General features: G+C 44.4%; 1 protein-coding gene across 2 annotated transcripts in view; it reads right to left on the bottom strand.

The window, feature by feature from the left end:
- Window positions 1-21,638, bottom strand: part of SLC12A7 (solute carrier family 12 member 7) — a 550,671-nt gene that overhangs the window by 79,711 nt on the left and 449,322 nt on the right. For both annotated transcript variants that reach the window (XM_082257548.1, XM_082257549.1), the window contains exons 20-21: window positions 18,013-18,144; window positions 13,493-13,600 (exon numbers count right to left, since the gene is read on the bottom strand). In XM_082257548.1, coding sequence (XP_082113674.1) covers window positions 13,493-13,600; window positions 18,013-18,144 — 240 coding nt within the window. The remainder of the gene's footprint in view (window positions 1-13,492; window positions 13,601-18,012; window positions 18,145-21,638) is intronic.

Below are 21,638 nucleotides of genomic sequence, written 5' to 3'. Positions count from 1 at the left end.
AGGGGTTCGCGCATTCCACGCCGGGTGGTGACACCGGTGGTTTGAATGAGTATAGTGAATGGCTACTTACCGCCCTCTATCCTCGGTGCTGCTCCTCCATGGCCCTATTGACTCGATTGTTGCTGCTAGTCGACAATATGTTGAGTTTAACTTGGATCCCCCTGCTCTGTCCTCTCCCGACTTTGATCTCAGACAGCTGTTGTATCCCTATGATGAGTGACCACCTACCTGTTTAGTACTCTTGTCCTGGAAAGGGGAAAGGGGGCAATGTTTAATGTCAGCCCACCACTACTAAGCTGATGGAGGGAACACACCTGTGTTTTTTTTTTTTTTTTTTTTGGAAACCGCTATCATAACCTAACTTGATGTGACACTGTGTCAACTCCCTCCCACCAGAGAGAGCAACGAACTGTTGATGGAGCTTTCCTTTTCACGTTTTTTTTTCCTTTAAACTGTGGATGGGGACATTAGGGGGACATTGGAGATGGCACGGTGCATATAGGCGGAGTGGGATGGGGTGGTGCATATGGGGTGGGATGGGGATGGGGTGGTGATATGTGAGCTGTTTGGGTGTAGTGACTTAGCTATTAGACTGGGCTGTCCTAGAATACACTAAGTTTTATATACTAATACACCAAGTTTTCTTGTTTATTTTTTTTTTCGTGGGTCCCGTCTCAGTAGACCACTTGGGGGTCTGCCATGGGGGGGAATTAGCCCTCCCTAATGCGGATATCGATATCTTGGCTGGGGGGAGACGGAGGCCTATGGGTGTAGTATGGAGTGTAGTATGAAGTGGCACTGAGAAACTGGGGCGGGAGGTGTTGCGGTACTGGGAATATCTGGTATATTTCTTCTCTTTTTCTTTATTATGCATCTTATGCTGGTTTGCTTATGCCATTTAGTAGTTCTTGCTGTGTGCAGGGTTTTTTTTTCTTTTGGGAGAAGGTGGTGGGAGGGGCACCCCATTTGGAGTTTGGTTCCTTTTTCTCCTTCCACACTCCCACTGAATATTACGTGCGTTTTCTGGGCAGGGTTGACAACGTACGTTTTTCAACCATTTGGTTGTTTTTCTATTACTTTTCCACGGATTTCCTCTTTTTTTTTTTTCCCCTTTCCTGTCCCCTAATTCCATTTTTTCCCTTCTCCACACTATGGATGACCTACAGTTGGTTTCTTTAAATGCAAGAGGCCTAAACACCCCAGAAAAACGTTGCCTTTTGCTTTACGACCTGCATCGCCTAGGTACCCATGTGGCATTTATACAGGAAACCCATCTCCTGACTGATAGACTGCCTATTCTGCGGAATAGATCCTTTCCGTATGCTTATCATTCCACCTTTGCTGCTCTCTATCCTAATATACAGTCGTTTGCCGCGGGCACTCTGTGAGGCTTTTTTAGACCCGGAGGGGCGTTATGCATTTGTTAAGGGCATGATCCAAGACGTGTTGGTTACTCTGGCATCGATCTATGCACCAAACACTGGTCAGGACACGTTCCTTTCATGTGTATTGGGGGCCCTTTCCGACTTCTCGGAGGGCCAATTAGTGCTGGGCGGGGATCTTAATGTCCCACTGGTGCCCTCTGTTGACTCCTCTATGGGCTCCTCCTCTATGGGCTCCTCATCGGTCCCTCCCAGGGTTAATAAGCGAATCGCTCAAGCACTTCACCGGGCCCAACTTATCGACGCTTGGCGGCTACAATACTCAGGCGTGAGGGACTATACATTTTTTTCTCCCCCCCCCCCCATGGGTCCTACTCTAGGATCGATCTTTTCCTGGTCCCTCCTGCCCAGCTGAATGCAGTCCGCACATCATCTATTGGTTCCATTACCTGGTCGGACCATGCACCGGTTTTGCTAACCTATGCACTTTCGGAGGCCCAAGCCTCTAAGTCTATGTTTTGGAAGCTTAATGAAAGCTTGCTCCAGGATTTTTTCGTCCTGGCAGAGTTCCAGCGGGAACTTTGTACTTTCTTTGAGTTGAATAACCTCCCGGACTGCAATCCAGGGTACTCTGGGAAGCTCATAAGTCGGTGATCCGGGCGTTCTCATTAAACATAGTGCAAGATTAAAATGTGAACGATCAGCTCAACTATCATCCCTGTTGGATACTTTGTACAGACTGGAAGCTAGGCACAAACATGCTCCTATGCCCGCGGTAATGGAGGAATTGCATATTACCCGCAAGTCTATTTTAGACTTGCAGTTATTTAAAGCGAAGGCCTCTCTCCAGCGCTGCCGGCAAGTTTTTTTTGAGTCAGGAGATAAGTGTGGGAAAACGCTTGCTAGGGCAGTGCGGGACCTTCGGGGGTCTACCTATATACCACATGTCATGCCCTCTACGGGACGTAAATTTACTTTACCCAAACAGATTGTCCAAACCTTTGGGGACTTCTACTCATCATTATATAATCTTGAGATACCTGCTTTGTCAGAATCCAAGATGGTGGAGTATATTTCTTCCCTTATGCCGAGTCTCACAGGAGAGGTCGCGGGGATGTTGGAGGAACCGATTTCTCCCATGGAAGTGGAGCAGGCCATCGCTTCTACCAAGCCAGGGAAAGCTCCGGGACCAGATGGCTTCACACTAGCTTACTATAAGACACTGCTCCCCATCTTAAGCCCTCACTTAACACGACTTTTTAATTCCGTAGGAAAGGGCTCTTCGTTCCGGACCAATACGCTTCGGGCACACATCACCGTCCTCAGACCAATTTCCCTCCTCAACTTAGACCCTAAATTTTTCACCAAGATTTTAGTTAAGAGGACATCTGTCATCTTTGGTCCACCTTGACCAGGTGGGCTTTGTCCCCAAGAGGGAGGCCAGGGACAACACGGTCAAGGTTCTTAACTTGATACAAGCGGCAAGTACCAAAAAATGCAGAGTCTTTCTCAGTACGGATGCTGAGAAAGCATTCGACCGTGTGAACTGGCGGTTTAGGTTTCTGGTACTTCGTCACATTGGCCTAGGGGATACTATGCTTAATTGGATTGGGTCGGTATACACTGACCCGTGTACGCAAGTGAAGGCAAACGGTATATTATCCGATAATTTCGCAATTCGGAATGGCACAAGGCAGGGGTGTCCCCTGTCGCCCCTTTTGTTTGCCCTCACTTTGGAACCTTTCCTTATCAGGGTCCGCCAAACCGCCAAAACCCAGACATAGAAGGGATTCGGGTAGGACTGGGTCATTATAAAGTCTTGGCTTATGCCGATGATATGCTTTTTTCGATTTCTAATCCAGTGGTTTCCCTACCGAATCTGATGAGAGAATTCAATCTGTATGGTACATTGTCCAATGTAAAAATCAAACTTGGGAAGTCGGAGGCGATGGGGGTTCGGTTGCCCACTGTTATGACAAACATTTTGCAGGCTAGCTTTGGATTCCGGTGGACGGATAATGCACTTCAATACCTGGGTAAAGAATTGTTTAGAAAGCCAGCAATACCTGGGTACTTTGATACCCCCGGATCCTTCGAAAGTATACTCTCTTAACTTCCCTCCCCTTGCGACCCGGACTCGGCTGTTACTGGATAAATGGGTGAAGGAACACACTCTTGGTTCGGAAGATGCAAAAAAAAAAAAAAAAAAAATGTGCGTTCTCCCCCAATTTCTGTATCTGTTTCAGGCTCTGCCTGTAAGGATTCCTAGGCAGTTCTTGCGTCAGATCAATTCTCTTTTTGTTTGTTTTGTGTGGGCATGTAAAAAACCTAGGCTACATAGAAACCTTCTTACGTTGCGGAAATGCATGGGGGGGGTGGCCCTCCCAGGTATTTATAAATACTAACAGGCATCCCATCTATGCAGGGCCCTGGATTGGTGTAGACCTGCTACTTCCAAACTATGGGTCCAGTTGGAACAGGCACAATGGGGCTTTCCAATACGGGGAGCACCATGGTGCATCCGTTATATTCCACTTTTGGTTCACCGACATCCTCTGATTGGGGCCACTCTTACAGTTATTGAACATCTGAGTGAACGTTTCCACCTTGCCCTCTCCCCTCCAGCTGGGGCTGGGTCATCCGTTGTTCCCTCCGGAAACCTCGGATCGCGCTCTGGTGGCTTTGCGGGATAGAGGGATTTATCAAGCCTCCCATTTTCTGATAAGGACCTGTTGGCCAACTGTCCCTGAATTGATGTCAGAAGGGGGACCCTTTGCACTTCAGTTCTGGTCTGCCATTAGAGTTCATCATTTTCTTGCCTCTCTGACCCCGTTTGAAGCTTTATGTATGGAAAAAGAGGTGCTTTCTCGTACCCTTTCTCAGTCGTTTAGTCTGCTTCAGCCTCAGCCTGATCAGGTTGCTCTACCCTGGGTGAAGTGGGAGACAGACATTGGACGCCAGTTTACTGTACAGCAGAAACAGAATATGATCCACCTAGCTCTGAACTCTTCGATTTGTACAAAGACACAGGAGACGAACTTTAAACTCCTGACACGTTGGTATTATACCCCGGAGCGTCTTCATCGTTTTTTCCCTGAGGCACCAGATCAGATCGGTGGAGATGTAGAGGTAAAAAGGGTACGTTGTTACATACATTTTGGTCGTGCCCGATGCAGTTATCTTTCTGGGGGGAGGTTCGTAGAATACTAGCAAGAATCATGGAATGGAAGATCCCAGATGATCTGGCTTTTTTTCTGCTTCAAGTGGTAGATGTTCCACTCAGGGCCTTTAAGAAATCCCTGCTCTGTTCTCTTTTCAATGCCGCCCGGGCATGTAAAAAAGGGGGAGGGGTATGTCTGTATATTAAGAACAGTGTACAAATATGAGGGAGGATATTAATAATGGAGCTATGGACGAGGCAGAATCCCTATGGGTGGAACTTCAAAGGGAAGGCACTGTGGGGAAGGTAATATTGGGCGCATGCTATAGGCCCCCAACCAGAGGAGGAGGGGAGGCGGACCTCCTTTTACAGATAGGATTGGCAGCAAGGATGGGAAATGTCATTATAATGGGGGATTTTAATTATCCAGATACAGACTGGGCAGAAGAAACCGCACATTCAGCCAAGGCTCGGCAGTTCCTAAATGTTTTGCAGGACAATTTCATGGATCAGATGGTGAATGCACCGACAAGAAACAATGCGGTACTTGACCTACTGATTACCAACAATACAGACCTGCTCACGGATATAGAAATACGGGACAACTTAGGAAACAGTGACCATAAGTCAATTTGTTTCAGTATTAATTATAGTAATAGCAAACAAGGGCAATATAAAGACACTGAATTTCAAAAGAGCCAATTTCCCAAAACTGCGCTCTCTGCTAGAAAATATCAAATGGGATAGAACCCTGGGAACAAAGAACACGGAGGAAAAATGGGAATGCTTCAAAAGCATACTTAAAAGGGATTGACCAGTGCATTCCACAGGGAAATAAATTTAAAAGAGCAAAACTAAACCCTGGGTGGCTAAACTCCAACATAAAAATGCATATTAATGCTAAAGGAAAGGCCTTCAAAAAATACAAGACTGAGGGGTCATTGGCAGCATTCAAGCTTTACAAAGAGTGTAATAAGAAATGTAAAGACGAAATCAGGGCGGCTAAAATAGAACACAAGAGACATATAGCGGAAGAGCGTAAAAAGAACTCCAAGAAATTCTTTAAGTATATAAACAGTAAGAAAGTGAGGCCAGAACACATTGGCCCCATAAAAGACGATAAGGGAGTTTTGGCCACAGAGGACAGGGAAAAGGCGGTAGTGTTAAATAATTTCTTCTCTTCAGTCTTCACAAAAGAATTGGGGGGTTACACTAACCCAGCTTGTAAGGCCAAACTAAACAACACACCTCAGGAAGTACCGCCATGGCTAACAGAAGATAGACTTAGAACTAAACTAGAGAAACTTCACATAAATAAATCACCGGGACCGGATGGCTTGCACCCGAGGGTTCTTAAAGAGCTCAGCCAGGTGATTGCCAGACCATTATTCTTGATCTTTAAGGATAGTTTACAGACGGGTATGGTGCCAGCTGATTGGAAAAAAGCCAACGTGGTACCAATATTTAAAAAGGGGCCAAGATATATCCCGGGTAACTATAGACCGGTCAGCCTAACATCAGTAGTCTGCAAGATTTTGGAGGGGATGTTAAGGGACCACATACAAGACTTTAGTAATGAAAACGGTATTATTAGTAGTAATCAGCATGGATTCATGAAAAATCGTTCTTGCCAAACCAATCTATTAACCTTCTATGATGAAGTGAGCTGCCACCTAGATAAAGGTAAGCCTGTGGATGTGGTGTACCTGGACTTCGCAAAGGCCTTTGACACCGTTCCCCACAAACGCTTCCTGTTCAAACTAAGGAAGGTAGGTATGGACCATAAGGTGAGTACCTGGATAGAGAACTGGCTCCAGGGGAGGTTGCAAAGGGTGGTGATTAATGGAGAGTACTCAGATTGGGTGCGGGTGTGGAAAGCGGGGTCCCCCAGGGTTCTGTCCCGGGGCCAATCCTGTTTAATTTATTCATAAATGATCTAGAGGAGGGGATATCGAGTAAAATCCCAGTATTTGCGGATGATACTAAACTAAGCATGCCACTATCTTCTGGGCAGGATGTGGAAACCTTACAAGCGGACCTGAACAAAATTATGGGGTGGGCAACTACATGGCAGATGAGGTTTAATGTTGAAAAATGTAAAGTAATGCACCTGGGTGCCAGAAACCAAGCTACTCACTGGGGGGGGGGGGGGGGGGGAACCTCTGGGAGAGTCTAGGATGGAAAAGGACCTGGGGGTACTGGTAGACAACAGGCTTGGCAGTGGCATGCAATGCCAAGCCGCTGCAAGCAAAGCCAACAGAATACTGGCATGTATAAAAAAGGGGATTCACTCCAGAAATAAAGAGATTATTCTCCCACTCTACAAGACTCTGGTCCGGCCACATCTGGAGTATGCTGTCCAGTTCTGGGCACAGGTCCTCAGGAAGGATGTGCTGGAACTGGAGAGAGTCCAGAGAAGGGCAACAAAAATAATTAGGGGAATGGCCATCAGCTATGAGGAAAGACTACAAGCACTGAACTTATTCTCTCTGGAGAAGAGACGATTGAGGGGGGATATGATATCAATGTACAAATATTGTACTGGCAACCCTAGCATATGGAAAAACCTATTCAGAGAAAGGAAATACAGTAAGACACGTGGCCAATCACTAAAACTAGAGGAAAGGCGGTTTAACCTTAAAATACGCAGGGGGTTCTTCACTGTGAGAGCAGTAAGGATGTGGAATTCTCTTCTGCAAACAGTTGTATCAGCAGGGAGCATTGATAGTTTCAAAAAACGATTAGATGGGCACCTTAAAGACCACAACATAGAGGGGCATACAATAGAGGGGTATACAATGTACGGTTAACAGCAAACACACACACACACACACACATCATAGGTTGAACTGGATGGACTGGTGTCTTTTTTCAACCTCACTAATTATGTAACTATGTATACCACCTTTGTGGAAACAGACGACCCCTCCGCAGATTGCCCAATGGCTCAAGAGGGTTGAGGAGGTTAACAGGATGGAGAAACTGATCGCGTCTTCCCAGCATAGAGGAGATGGACATGGAAGATGTGGGATCTTTTTATCACTTCCGGAGAGGGCGCACGTCTGATGGCAGAGTGATTAAATGAACAGACAGTCATGCCTAAGGTAGCACGTGGTCTGACGGCAGGGTCAAACATAGCTTGGGGATACAGGTCCCCCCCCCATTCTTTTCCTGCTTTCTTACCTTTATGTTTTTTTTCTCTCTCCCCTTTTTCCTTTTCTCTATTTGGTCTTAATGGTAGACCTTTTGTCTACTTAAAAAAAAAAGAAAAAAAAAAAGAAAAAAAAAAAAGTTGCATGCCAGAGAGGGTTCTTTTATGGTATTTAAGGGGAGGGTTGATTTACGTAGGTGATGATGCCAAACCCCTACCCATGTCCTTTGTATTACCTGTACCTGGCTGTATTCAATAAACTTTATAAATAAAATAAAAAAAAGATCATCTACAGATGCAGTACATTTTTGCACTGCCTTAAGGATTTTACTCTGATATGCCCTCCACGTCCTGCTCAGATAGTGTCTCATCAGAGCAACAGAGAGCTGGGGGGAAGGTATGTAAATCCTGCAGCTCAGGCATGTCTGGCTCTGTGGCAGGGGAGGGGGGCCCATATCAGCCGAGGGAGCTGAGCAACCTGACAGCTTCTGTGCATAATAAAGTATGTCCCTTGGTTGCTCTTTCCCTGATGGTTTAGTGGAGGATTTACTCACAGGATCCCTGAACTTATCTCTCGGACTGCGCTGTGGCATAGGGGGTAAGTGTGCAATTTTGGATATCCGTGGCCACAGGTTCCTTCCGGTTTCTCCCCCAAAGCATGTCTGCATCCGAGGCCTGGCCCAGTTCATTGAGGTCTCCAGGGTTACAGGCAGTGAAGGGCAGCTGAACGAAGCCTCTGGGCATTAAATTGAAGGCTGGGGAGAGGATCAGTGCAGGATTACTTGTGGGAGCACTGCGAGGCACGTCTGCTCAAATGCCGGTCCTGGCCATGCCCCCCCCCCCCCCCCGGTACTTGTAAACTAATATCATCCTTCATGACACTTGCTAGCAGCATCACTTCCAAGTACTGATAGTGAAGTAGCTTGCTGGTACTTACTCTTGCTGGCACCCACACTTTGCGGACACAAAAAGATTTGCTATTGGCAAAAATGTTCAAAGGGCATTTTTTGACGTACTGATCAAACCAAATTCAGTAACTAATCGTCACAGGGAATGAATAGGGGGAGCCTGGTACAGAGTGTCTGACAGTAGTTTTATTAAGTTGGTAATGTGGTAACTGTACCACATGAGCCTGTGCCAATCTGGAGCTATGAGGATCGCCAGAATGTCCTCCATCTCAATTCTGCGAACCAAACAGGGAAAGATTTTCTGCGAAGGTAAGCTGTAGATTAGGTTGTACCAATCCCATAGACCACCAGAGAATCCACTGCTTCTACTAGAGGATCTCTGTACCTTGATACAAAGGCCAGGAATTCCACATCCAGCATCCCTCTACCTGTGACACAGGTCCTGGATACTTTAGGGTGTAGGAACCCCTCCCCGGATGCTGCCAGCTTAGGAAGTCCACCTGACAACTGTCCATGTCTGGAATGTAAATGGCAGACAAAACTGAAGATCCAGGCTGTTGCTTGGAAGATGAGATTCCTTAAGATCAAGTTCCCTGCACTGACAGGATGCCTAGACTCCTTCCCAGCCAAACAGGCTGGCATTTATTATGAAGATCTTCCAAAAGATGGTAAGGAAAGACTCACCTGACTCCAGAGCAAGAATACTGTGCCATCAAACCAGAGACACAGAGACTTGGACAGACCATTTTGTCGATGCCAGACAAAATAGTATGTCCAAGGACTGGACTGACATGTCCCCAAATTACAGAATGTCGTGTTGTAGGAGTCTGGAATAAAACTGAGCAAATTAGACTGCAAGAAGCTACCATCAGCTCCAGGATTTAATCTGGACTAAAGATTATGAATCTGGAAGTGGAGTGTTTCAAATTTCTCCTAGGGAAGAAACATTCTGGCCCGAGTTGTGTTTAGTACTAGACCCAGATACTCCAAGAGATGAGTCAGTTCCAGCATTATTTTCTGAAGGTGCAGAATCTATTGGAACCTCTGCAGGGTTTGGACATTAAAAGCTACATTGTCAGCCAGGACCAACAGTTACCTAGTAACTAGAGTAATCAAGGTATCCCAGGAATTCCTCTGAGAGCACAGTACGGCTAGTACTGAAGCCAGCAGCTTGAAGAACACCTGAAGTGTAGAAGAGCAGCCAAATAGCAGGGCCACAACCTGAAAGTGCAGAGGACACACAGCAAAGTGTAGGAATAAATATTGGGATATATATCCCTGATATATCCCTGATATCTACAGAGATCAGGAGTCTCCCCGGTGGCGAGGTGATGACAGATCTTGTAAATTCTATATGGAATGTTTCATTCACAAACTTTTTGAGTCCAATATAGGGCAAAATACCCCCTTTGGGTTTGGGAACCATGAACGGTTTGGAAGAAAGCCCTGAAACCAATCTGCCACAGGAACTAGGGCAATGACCATCTGCCTGGAGATATGCACATTTGTGCAGTGACACAAAGATTGGAATTGATGATTCAAGGAGGAGGATGGGAAAGAAACTAGCTTATAGCCTCTGAAAACGACTTCCCTAACCAGAGTATCTGAGATGCAGGCTGTCCAAGCCTCTCAAAAGGCTTTGAGATGTCTTCACGCTTTAAACAGCGCACTTTATTGTCGATATCTGTGGCGTCCTTGGTGATGGCATCCAAACCCGAAGAAAATTTGTTTTCCTCGAAGGCCATGCAAAGTAACCACTTCTTGGATGTACGTTCTGCAGGACAACACTTTGACCAAATTGTCCTCTGCATGTGGACTGACTGAAGAGTCATGAAGTGAGATGGGAAGCCTCCAGCAACCCTGTCATAACTGTAGCCTAGGGCAAAAGCCATTTGTTTCAAACATTCTATGATCAAGTGATTAACTGAAGTAGTGATCAGAACCCCTTCTAATAAACATTGACTGACTGGTCAAAGGTTAACACATATCCAAACAAGTGGCTGCACACCAGGACAATCAAAGTCTTTTTTACTGCAACATCAAAACAGAAAACCAACATAGGTCACATAGGACAGTATCAGGTACAGAGGTTGATGCGTTTAGCACAAGTACTTTACAAACACAAATATACTATTTTGAAATGCATCATCAGGAGGAGCAAAAATAGGTAGGTGTTAGGATAGCATTGTACAGAAGCATAATGTACAAAAAATATGATAACATTCTATCATGTTGTATCTCTAAAGTTAGAGATAGGGAGACTGCAAAGGATGCCAGAGGATGGTGGCTAATATTAGACCCTAAAAGTAAACATTTTGTTAGCCCCAGTTAATTTATTGTCCTATATGGCCCTTCTTACTGAGGTCATGGCCCTCTGATCTTTCTGTAGGCACCTAGTGGCATTCTTTCAGCCCCCCAAAAAAGGTATGTTATAGGACCATATCCAGGGTCCTTTCCCTATTGTAAACTTTCCTTTTGATATTGGTCCAAAAATAAAACTGTTCTTTCCACCAGCCTATGGTCCAAAAATAAAACTGTCCTTTCCACCAGCCTAGTCTAAGTAAGCCTGGACTAGGGTGGAGGAGATGACAGTTTCATTTTTGCAAGCAGCTCTGAACCTGGAAATTGCTCAGCGACTAAGTTGTTAACAGAATGGGGTCTGGAAAGCTCCTAACGTGGAACCTAGTGCCTGAACGTCACTTCCAGGCTAGTCTCCTCTAGTCCAGCAGGGTACGGGTGCAGAACTCTAAAACTAGGCTAAGGGAAGGACAATCCAGATAGCTACCATATAGAGACCAACAAAAGCTAGCAAAAAGAAAAAAGTTGGATTTTTCCCAGCAAAGCTAAAGAAAAGATATCCATCTTATTAGAACACTAGCAAAATATAAGCTATAAAGAGGGGTTAGCCTGAGTTGGCTTCAGATTTTATGTTTGCCAGTGTCCAATACTGTAGGTGGCAGGTCTGAATCTAGTGGGGGGGAGGAGTTCTTCCTTCAAGCATTTAGTTTATTCACCATCTACGCTTCTCTTCTAGTGTTATCTTGTGTTTGCCCCTGGGGGCATCCCGGGTGTGGTGGCTATTTGCTCTAGTGGGCCCTACTGATGCACAGGTAGCAAACACCACCTATCATTTGCAGATATGGTTTGACCTTTTTGTGGTTTGTTTTGCCAATATCGGTTATTGATCTCCCTATAGTCTTCTGAAGAAGCAAGGTTTCCCACGAAACACACTGAGGCTTTATACACGGTTTATAATGCAGGTTACCGCTTTTACACGCTGTTAAAAGCATTTGGCGTTTTAAATGCCACTAAACTACTGTCCTGAATAAGATTTTTTGCTTTTGCAGAAAAAATGCTTCTAACCTCAAATGCTTCTAAACTACTAGTTGCCTCCCCCCTTTGGCCTTTGTAAAGTGCTTTTTAAATTCCGAACTTTTGACTACCCTTTTTGAGACTGATCAATTATCAACTTTCAATATTCAAACAACTCTGTCTGCAGACAAAATCGATAGGACATAGGTCATTGACCTCATATGCTCTGCTTGTAACTCCACTGCATGGGTTCCTTCCAACTTACCTTTTGAAGTGGGAAAGGAACTTGGGCATTGCCTTCTTGCAGGAGAAAACCTATGTATTTACAATTTTACTCTATGCACATAAAGCTTCTATAGTAAGATGCAAGAGATCAACTAATGGTATAGAAACTGCCCTACTCTACAAAATTTATCCACAAAGCTCTGTCCTTTGTTGGCACTGCCTCTAACATCATGGTACACTCCTTCACATTTTTTATGCATACTCTCTTCTCAAGTCATTCTGGGATTAAGTATTTTCCATCATATTTAAATTTATTGATACTGATCCACGCAATAACCAAGAAGCTTGGTCCTCCACTTGACCCCAATTAAAACAAACGGATATAAACACTCTCTCATTATACATTTGATTATTACTGTTTTTCCAAAAGTGGTAGTCACCATATACTCTGTCTTTGAGAACATAACCTTATAGCGTCTCTTTAATACAGGGAATGAAAAGTAAAAAAAAATTTTTTTATTGGATTGCTTTTACATCCTCCCCTGAATATACACAAGCTCCTTCTACTTAATGCCACTCAACAGGTGCAGCATCTTGCCTATTGCCCCCTCTCCATGTCCTATGAGAGTGATGGCGAACCTTGACACTCCAGACGTTTTGGAACTACATTTCCCACGATGCTCATGCACTACGCGGTGTAGTTGAGCTTCATGGAAACATCATAGTTCTTGGCACCCCAGATGTTTTTGGTTTGCCATCACTGTCCCATATCTATGATTCCTCTAACCCCTCTGCCGTTCAGCTATGGCTGAACAAATTATCCAATACAAAAATGCTGTGTGCCTGCACAGTGTCCTGTACCTAGGAATGGCCAACCCAAGGATGAAAACTGGCCATGCAAGCACAAATCAACTTCTGTGCTTTGTGTGGGGTCAGCTTGAAACAAGGAAGAACGGTGACTGGCAGGATCAACCAGGTACTTTAGATGGAAGAGGTACACAAAATGGATAGTGACCAATTTATAAAATACACATACTGTATGCGAACACACACACACATAGAAAAAAAAATTAGGGTAATATACACTTTAACGGTTTCCAGGGGAAATATTTTTTTATTTTATTTCAACATCTTTTGTAACACTCATCTACAGATTTTATATCCTTGCAATTTTGGGTATGTCAACACAAAACTTAAAAGGTATTTCATGTTTCTGCCTCATCCCCTCGGTACCTTTCTCCTTACCAATTTCATGTGATTGTACCCCTACCTTCCCCCCACCTTCTCTATACTTGTCATTCTGTACTTGAAAAATTAAATAAATGACTTATTTAAAATAAATATAACACTTTACCTCTCTTTCTCTTTCGTTCTTAGACAGCTGCATTTGCTTTAGCATTTGAGATCTTTGCTCCATCATTAATGTCCTCTCATATGTAAATGCAGATATATCATTTTCAAACTATGAAAAAAAATAATAACATTGTAAGTTGCACGTAAATCATATTCTTTAATGTTCAGATTTTTCTCTGGGGATTTAGAGGTCATTTCTGTTCCAGCAACCAAAGTACAATTAGGAATTTACAGTAATTAACAACTACTTTTTATTAACTGCTATTGATTAAAAACATTCTTCTACTCTCTGCAACATTATTAAACTAAAAATGTGTGCCTGTTTCTAGAACAGGTAACTCGAAGGCTAGGTATATCTCTTTTAAAAACTGGCCAATGAAGACAAGTGGCTCCAGTAGTCTAAAATACATTTGTAAAAACATTTTTAATGCATTTGCTATACCTGTTGGTCTTTTCTGTCACCCATTAAGGTTGGTCAAAAATATTTCCAGTGTTTGCAATCCTATATCCCAGCTTACTTTCAGGACATGGGCTACAAGAAAATGGACACTACGCCTTCTTCTTTAGGGGCGACTAAAATGATCATTTTAAAGTTGTCTCCCAACATTGTTGCTTAGAGTATGGGACTACAAAAGGCTACAGCACTGCAAGAACCTTGGTGGGTATGTGCGAGTGGAAAGTCCTTGCTGCATTGGAAGAGAGCACACTGCAAATGCACATTTTTTGAATTAGGAAGCAAGCTCGATTTTGCAATGCTTTGAGAAAACACCCAACAGCTGTCATGTCTTAAAAAAAATAAGCCAGAACATAGGAATGTAAACATTGGGAGCATTTCGACCATTCTTCAAGGGTGATAAAAACAGACCTACAGGTATGGCATTCGAATTAGGAAATATTTTTATAAATGGCACAGTGGAGTCAGTCAATTGAAAGCTTTAAAAGGACACACCCTCAGGGCACCTTTTATATAAACTCGACCTTACTCCATGAGTCCTCAGTTTTGCAGCAAGCAATGCATTGTAAACCAAGGAATTAAAGGGAGGGTGGCCTTTGTCCTGTGCTGTACACCAAGATATGGAATTTACAGGTAGGTCAAAATTCCTCTCATCTTAATCATATAGTACAAGACGCAGGCAGAGTATTCATACCCCATGAGATGTCCCCAAGCAATTAATAAGGTGGGAAACAAATAGGCAAACATCATTGTGCCACCAAGCCCAAACAACAAAGGTCAGATGACTCATCATTAGTGCCGCTGTGTTACCCTTGTAGCCAAAAGCTGCATCAGCAGAAGATTGGACGTCCACCTGGTAAAATCTGAAAAGTATTAAAAAAAAAGACCACATGGCAGCCCTAAGCCAGCCATAGATGGATAGAATCTTGGCCCCTTCAGCAGGGACTGTCCAAGATTCAATTCATCTATGGGCAGGCTGAGTGTACCCAAGTTGATCCATCGATTGAGATTTTTAGCATGCAATTACTACCAGCGACTATAGCCGCTAGCATTAACCATTATGCTATCCAAGCAGGGATGGCTCCCTGCCTCCACCCCCCCCCCCCAGGGGGATTTGAGAATGTAAGATCCTGTGATCAGATTCCTTATCCATTGTGTGATGGTGGACTTTGTAACAGGGTGTCCCTTGTGAGGGCCCAAGGAGAGGGCAAACAAGGCATCTGTCCATCTTATTGGAGCAGTATCCTCAGGGCCGGTGCTACCAGTAAGGCGACCTAGGCAGCCGCCTAGGGCGCAACTTAGCAGGGGGCACCGGTGGAGGCTGGCCCAAGGTAAGTGACTTACCATAAGTCACTGAAGGCTGCCCATCCATTAGGATGTCCATGCGTCCGGCCCCCTAATCTACATGCAGGGTGCCAGGTGCATGGATTCCAAAGAGGGTTTTTTTTTGAAGCATGCGATTAGAGCCAGAGGCTCTAATAGGCTTCAAAAAAGGTGGGCTTGGGGCACACCCACTTGTGTGACAATAGCGAATGAATATTTGCTATTGCCACACTGATTCTCCTGCTGGCCAATCAGGAAGTGGGCCCTAAGACCTGTTTCCCAAATGGCCAAAGGAGAAGGAATCCTATTGGTGGAGGAGGAGGGAGGAGTCGGCCGCCGAGAGGGGACATGGAGGAGACTGAGGGGCGAAGCCGTCACCATCCAGAGGAACAAGGTAAATGAACTGGTGCCCAGGAGGGGGGGGGGATATGGTGTGGACTAGACTCAGAAGTGACAGGGGGGTGTCCATGGCCAGATCCTTCTGCCACCCCCCCCCAACCAATGGAGCACCAGCCGCCACTGGTTATAACCCCTCCAGCAACTTGGGATGGGGGGTGGGAGAGCATATGTGGGGGGCGGCAATATTTATTTTGCCTAGGGTGGCAAAAATCCTTGCACCGGCCCTGAGTATCCTTGAGGTATACTGTAACGGCTCTATGTCCAGGCAATGTAGAGAGATTTCCTTTGGATGATTAGGAGCAGGGCATAAAGATGGTAGGACAATGTCCTCATTGAAGTGGAATACTGAAACCACGTGGGGAAAAAAGCATGGCCTTGGGCACAAGACAACTTATCAGTGTGAAGTATGAAGTAAGGGTGACCAGATGGGTTCAGAAACACATCTTTGAATAGGAGATCCTCTATGGCAAGGGTTCTTACCTGGGCTTCATGGACCCCTAAAGTGGTCCATGGGTAGGTTTCAGAAGGTTCATGAAGGTCAGATAAAAAATATTTGCATTACAGCCCTCCCCTTGTCCCAATCAATGGTTTCCCATTGAAAGAAAAAAAAAAAAAACGCATCCTGCCACTGCTTATATAATGCCAACTGTCCAAGCCTCTCTTGACCCGTCGTTGGCCCACTTTTTCCATTTAAATTTGTATCATCATTCTCTGCATAATCTCCATCTTGTGTGACCCCATAATAGCAAGTGCTAATTTTCATTTACGTTATCCAAACTTTGTGTACGCTGTATACTGTACTGTATGTATGAGGCAATCACATTTTAATAACATAAAGCACATACATTTATTGCATGCAAAGTTGTGTTTATGTGAATATTTATGGGGAGGGGTTCATAGCTTTCATCAGATTATTAAAATGGTCTGTGACTCAAAGAGGTTAAGAACCACTGCTTTAGAGGAATTTCAATAATTGGATTCAAAAGGCAGAGAGAACTAAGTTGGGAAACCAAGGAAACAAATGGTGCTGCAAGGAGGGGCTTAATGTGTACACCTTATAGAAAGATACTTATATAAATCAGCAAAGCCAGAAGCTTTTGAAAAAGTATGGATAAGGCAGGTGCCTGCTTAAGGCCATGTTCTGGTCAAGACTGGTTTGTAGAAAGGCCAGAATGTGAGGCACAGAGTAATCTCTAGGACTGAAGTGCCAGTGTTCACACCACACAAAAAAAAAAAAAAATGGATTTCCAGGTATGATGTTAGATCTTCCTAGAAGAGACTTTCCTTGCTTTTAGCAAGATAGGAATCACAGACTCAATAACCCCTCTTTCCTTTAAGATCTAAGTTTCAACAGCCACATCATTAAAGCCAGAGACTGATATACAAAATGAAATAGAGGCAGGGCCGGACTGGGAATAAAATTTAGCCCTGGAAATAATTTCATACCAGCCCTATAGAATTATTATACCAGCCAAATAGCATAACGCCATTATTTTCTTGTTCACAAAAGGGATAACCATGCATTTTAGAGCACATTTGAAGAGTGTATTATATATATGCATAAAACAGATATGAAAGCACATAGGGCTTTATATATAAATAAGAGCAAATTCCAGTTAAAAGTGCGGACATGGTACAGGAGGTGGTCATAGACTGCGTGGACATGGTACAGGAGATGACAGAGGCTGTGGGCATGGTACAGGAGGACATGTCAGAGGCTGCAGACATGGTGCAGGAGATGCAGAGGCAGCGGACATGGTGCAGGAGATGCAGAGGCTGCGGGCATCGTCTGACTCATTATGTTTCCTGTATAGCTACAAAGAGGTAGTTTGGTAGCTCAATGGATGTTGATTTGTATCCTGTTGACCAGCAGCGTTTAGTGCAACCTGCTTTTGTGTACTACCTACATGTCTATTCATAACAATCCCTAATGTCACAATCACTGCCTAATCTCAGTCTAAAGACTAAAGTCCTCAATGTATAAAAAAAGGCACAATGTAAAATCTGCAAAACAATGCTTTATTTGCTAAGGTAATTGTGCAGCAACTCCTAGCAAACACTGAGACTTTAGTTTACAGCTAAAGTGTTTGGCTATAGATTACTGCCCATACTGCTATATTACATACGATTTGCCAGTCCCTTCAAGGTCAAAGTCAAACATAGCAATCTTGTCTTTAAAGAGGAGCTTTGGTCTAATATATTTTGGAATATAAGCTCATAAAAGTTGTGCTCTAAATGTATCCCCAAAGAATAGGTCAGGAGTGTGAAAAAATTAATGCTATTCCCTTAGTAAGCTCATATTATATATTTAATGTAACGATAAAAAAAAAAAAAAAAGTACAAACCATTTCTACAACTTCAACCTCAGCATCAAGGCGTAGATGATATAAGAACATCTGAAGATCTTTTTTCATCTGAATACTATTATCATCCATTTGGGCAACAGTAAATATCCGCATTCTACATTTTCTCCAAACCTAAAATTTGGTTAAAAAGTTTGAAATATTAGATAACATTTTATGAATTACATTGAGGTGAGCAAATGATGCAGACATACAATTGCATATACATTTGATTACTAAATTTGCCCCTTAGCTTTTTGTTGGTCTCTCCGAGAACTGGCAGTTCCAGCACTGAGCCCACATAGAGTTGCTGAAGGGGTTTTATTTTTTAATGGTACAGAGAAATGTAATCCCAGGGCTATACATGGCAGTGAAGGCAAGGGCAAACATAGTTACATAGTTTGTGAGGTTGAAAAAAAAAACATCAGTCCATCCAGTTCAACCTATGATGTGTGTGTGAGTTATGCCCCATACACACGTGCAGATTATCTGCAGACTTTTGTCTGCAGACTTACCAAAACCATATAATATGAGGTCAAACCTAAACACTTTCAATTTGTATGCAATCCGGCAGGCCCTTGCACTACATAGAAAAGGTAAATCTGCAGACAAAAGTCTGCAGATAATCTGCACGTGTGTATGGGGCATTAGTACATTGTATACCCCTGTATGTTGTGGTCTTTAAGGTGTCCATCTAATAGTTTTTTGAAACTATCGATGCGCCCTGCTGATACGACTGCTTGTGAAAGCGAATTCCACATCCTTACTGCTCGGACAGTGAAGAACCCCTAACGTATTTTAAAGTTAAACCGTTTTTCCTCTAGTTTTAGTGAGTGGCCATGTGTCTTATTGTATTCCCTTTCTCTGAAAAGTTTGTTCCTTATGCTAGGGTCCTCACCAGTACAGTATTTGTAAATTGATAAAGTATCCCCCCTCAAGCGTCTCTTCTCCAGAGAGAATAAGTTCAATGCTTGTAGTCTTTCCGCATAGCCGATGCCCTCCATTCCCCTAATTATTTTTGTTGCCCTTCTCTGGACTCTCTCCAGTTCCAGGACATCCTTCCTGAGGACCGGTGCCCAGAACTGGACAGCATACTCCAGATGTGGCCGGACCAGAGTCTTGTAGAGTGGGAGAATAATCTCTATTTCTGGAGTGAATCCCTTTTTTATACATGCCAGTATTCTGTTGGCTTTGCTTGCAGCGGCTTGGCATTGAATGCCACTGCCAAGCCTGTTGTCTACCAGTACCCCCAGGTCCTTATCCATCTTAGACTCACCCAGAGGTTTCCCACCTAGTGGGTAGCTTGCTTTCGTGTTTCTGACGCCCACGTGCATTACTTTACATTTTTCAACATTAAATGCACAAAGGAGCATCTGCCGTGTAGTTGCCCACCCCATTATTTTGTTCAGGTCCGCTTGTAAGATTTCCACATCCTGCATAGAAGATATTGGACATGCTTAGTTTAAGGACTAGAGCTTTGAGTTGTATTATAATGGTCTGTACAATCAGTGTTATTTTTGCATCAATCAGCAAGGTTAAAGAAGTACTAAAGCCTAAAGCTTTAACTTCATTATCAGAATCAGCTCTATATAGGCCAGCTGAGCATAGGACAATAACACTTTAATTAAATAATACACTGCTCAAAAAAATTAAAGGAACACTTTGAAAACACATCAGATCTCAATAGTGAAAAATATAATGCTGGATATCTATTCTGATATGGACTGGGTAATGTGTTCAGAACGAAAGGACGCTACATAATTTGATAAAAATTTAAATTATTAACCTACAGAGGGCGGAATTCAAAGACACCCCAAAAATCAAAGTGAAAAAATGATGCAGCAGGCTATTTCATTGCAGCAATTCAGAATGGTACTCAGTAGTTTGTATGGCCCCCGCATGCTTGTATGCATGCTCGACAACATCGGGGCATGCTCCTAATGAGAAGACTGATGGTGTACTGGGGTATTTGCTCCCAGATCTGGACCAGGGCATCACTGCGCTTCTGAACAGACTGAGGTGCAACCTGGCGGCATCATATGGACCAAAACATAATGTCCCAGAGGTGTTCTATTGGATTTAGGTCAGGTGAGCGTGGGGCCATTCAATGCTATAAATTCCTTCATCTTCCAGGAACTGGCTGCATCCTCTCGCCGCATGAGGCCAGGCATTGTCATGCAGCAGGAGGAACCCAGGACCACTGCACCAGCATAGGGTCTGACAATAGGTTCAAGGATTTCATCTTGATACCTAATGGCAGTCAGGGTGCCATTGCCTAGACTGTAGAGGTCTGTGCGTCCCTCCATGGCAGGGCCGGGACAAGGGGTGGGCAGGAGGGGCGGCTGCCCTGGGCACTGTGGTATGTGAGGTGGGGGGGGGGGGGCACCACATGGAGCTTAGGGGGGGGGAAATTGTGCTGGGAGCGGGAATTTATTTAGAGGGCGGTAGGTGGTAAGAATTGTTCTAGGAGGGGAAATTTGGGAAGGTGTGCAAGGAGTGGTGATTTGGGGGGGATTTGTGTTGGAAGGGGAAATGGGGGAAGGTGATTTGTGCTAGGAGGGGGAATTTGGGGGGTTTGTGCTATTAAATGTAATATGGTGGGTGGAAGGGGATTTTATTTATTTTTTTTTTTTTGAGGGGGGGGGGGGGATTTATGCTAGCAGGGATGATTGGGGGAATTTGTGCTAGGATGTGGGGATTTGGGGGGGGGGGGGGGGATTTGTGCTCAGAGAGTAAATTTGAGTGGTAGGGGATTTGTACTAGGCTGGGGGAAATTGTTTTGGGGGGGGGGGGCATATGAGGAATGAGAGGATTTGAGGGGGTTGAGGGGACAAAGATTAGTGCTGGGAGGGGGGATTTCAGTAGGAGGCGGATTTGTATTTGGAGGATAGGGGATTTATGCTTAAGGGATAAGCATGCAGAGTAGTGCTTGATTGTTTTTTTTTTGGGGGGAGGGGGAATGGATTTTTAGTGACACATAATGCTCATACACATTGGGGGGGGCGCAATTCGGCATGTTCGCCCTGGGCCTAGGTGATCTTGTCCCAGCACTGCTCCATGGATATGCCTCCCCAGACCACTACTGACCCACCACCAAACCGGTCATGCTGAACGATGTTACAGGCAGTATAACATTCTCCACCGCTTCTCCAGACCCTTTCATGTCTGTCACAAGTGCTTAGGGTGAACCTGCTCTCATCTGTGAAAAGCACAGGGCGCCAATGGCGGACCTGTCAATTTTGGTGTTCAATAGCAAATGCTAGTCAAGCTACACGGGGCCAGGCAGTGAGCACAGGGCCCGCTAGAGGGCATTGGGACCTCAGGCCACCCTCATTAAGACTGTTTCTGATTGTCTGGTCAGAGACATTCACACCAGTGGCCTGCTGGAGGTCATTTTGTAGGGCTCCGGCAGAGCTCATCCTGTTCCTCCTTGCACAAAGGAGCAGATATTAGTCCTGCTGATGGGTTAAGGACCTTCTACGGCCCTGTCCATGTCTACAGCATGTCTCCATGCTCTTGAGACTGTGCTGGTAGACACAGCAAACCTTCTGGCAATGGCATCCTGGAGGAGTTGGACTGCCTGTGCAACCTCTATAGGGTCCAGGTATCGCTTTATGCTACCAGTAGTG

The sequence above is a fragment of the Pelophylax lessonae genome, assembly GCF_965119305.1.
Source record: "Pelophylax lessonae genome assembly, chromosome: 5".
NCBI classification, from domain to species: domain Eukaryota; kingdom Metazoa; phylum Chordata; class Amphibia; order Anura; family Ranidae; genus Pelophylax; species Pelophylax lessonae.
Note: the sequence above shows the minus strand (reverse complement) of the source record. Positions and strands in the feature narration are given on the sequence as shown.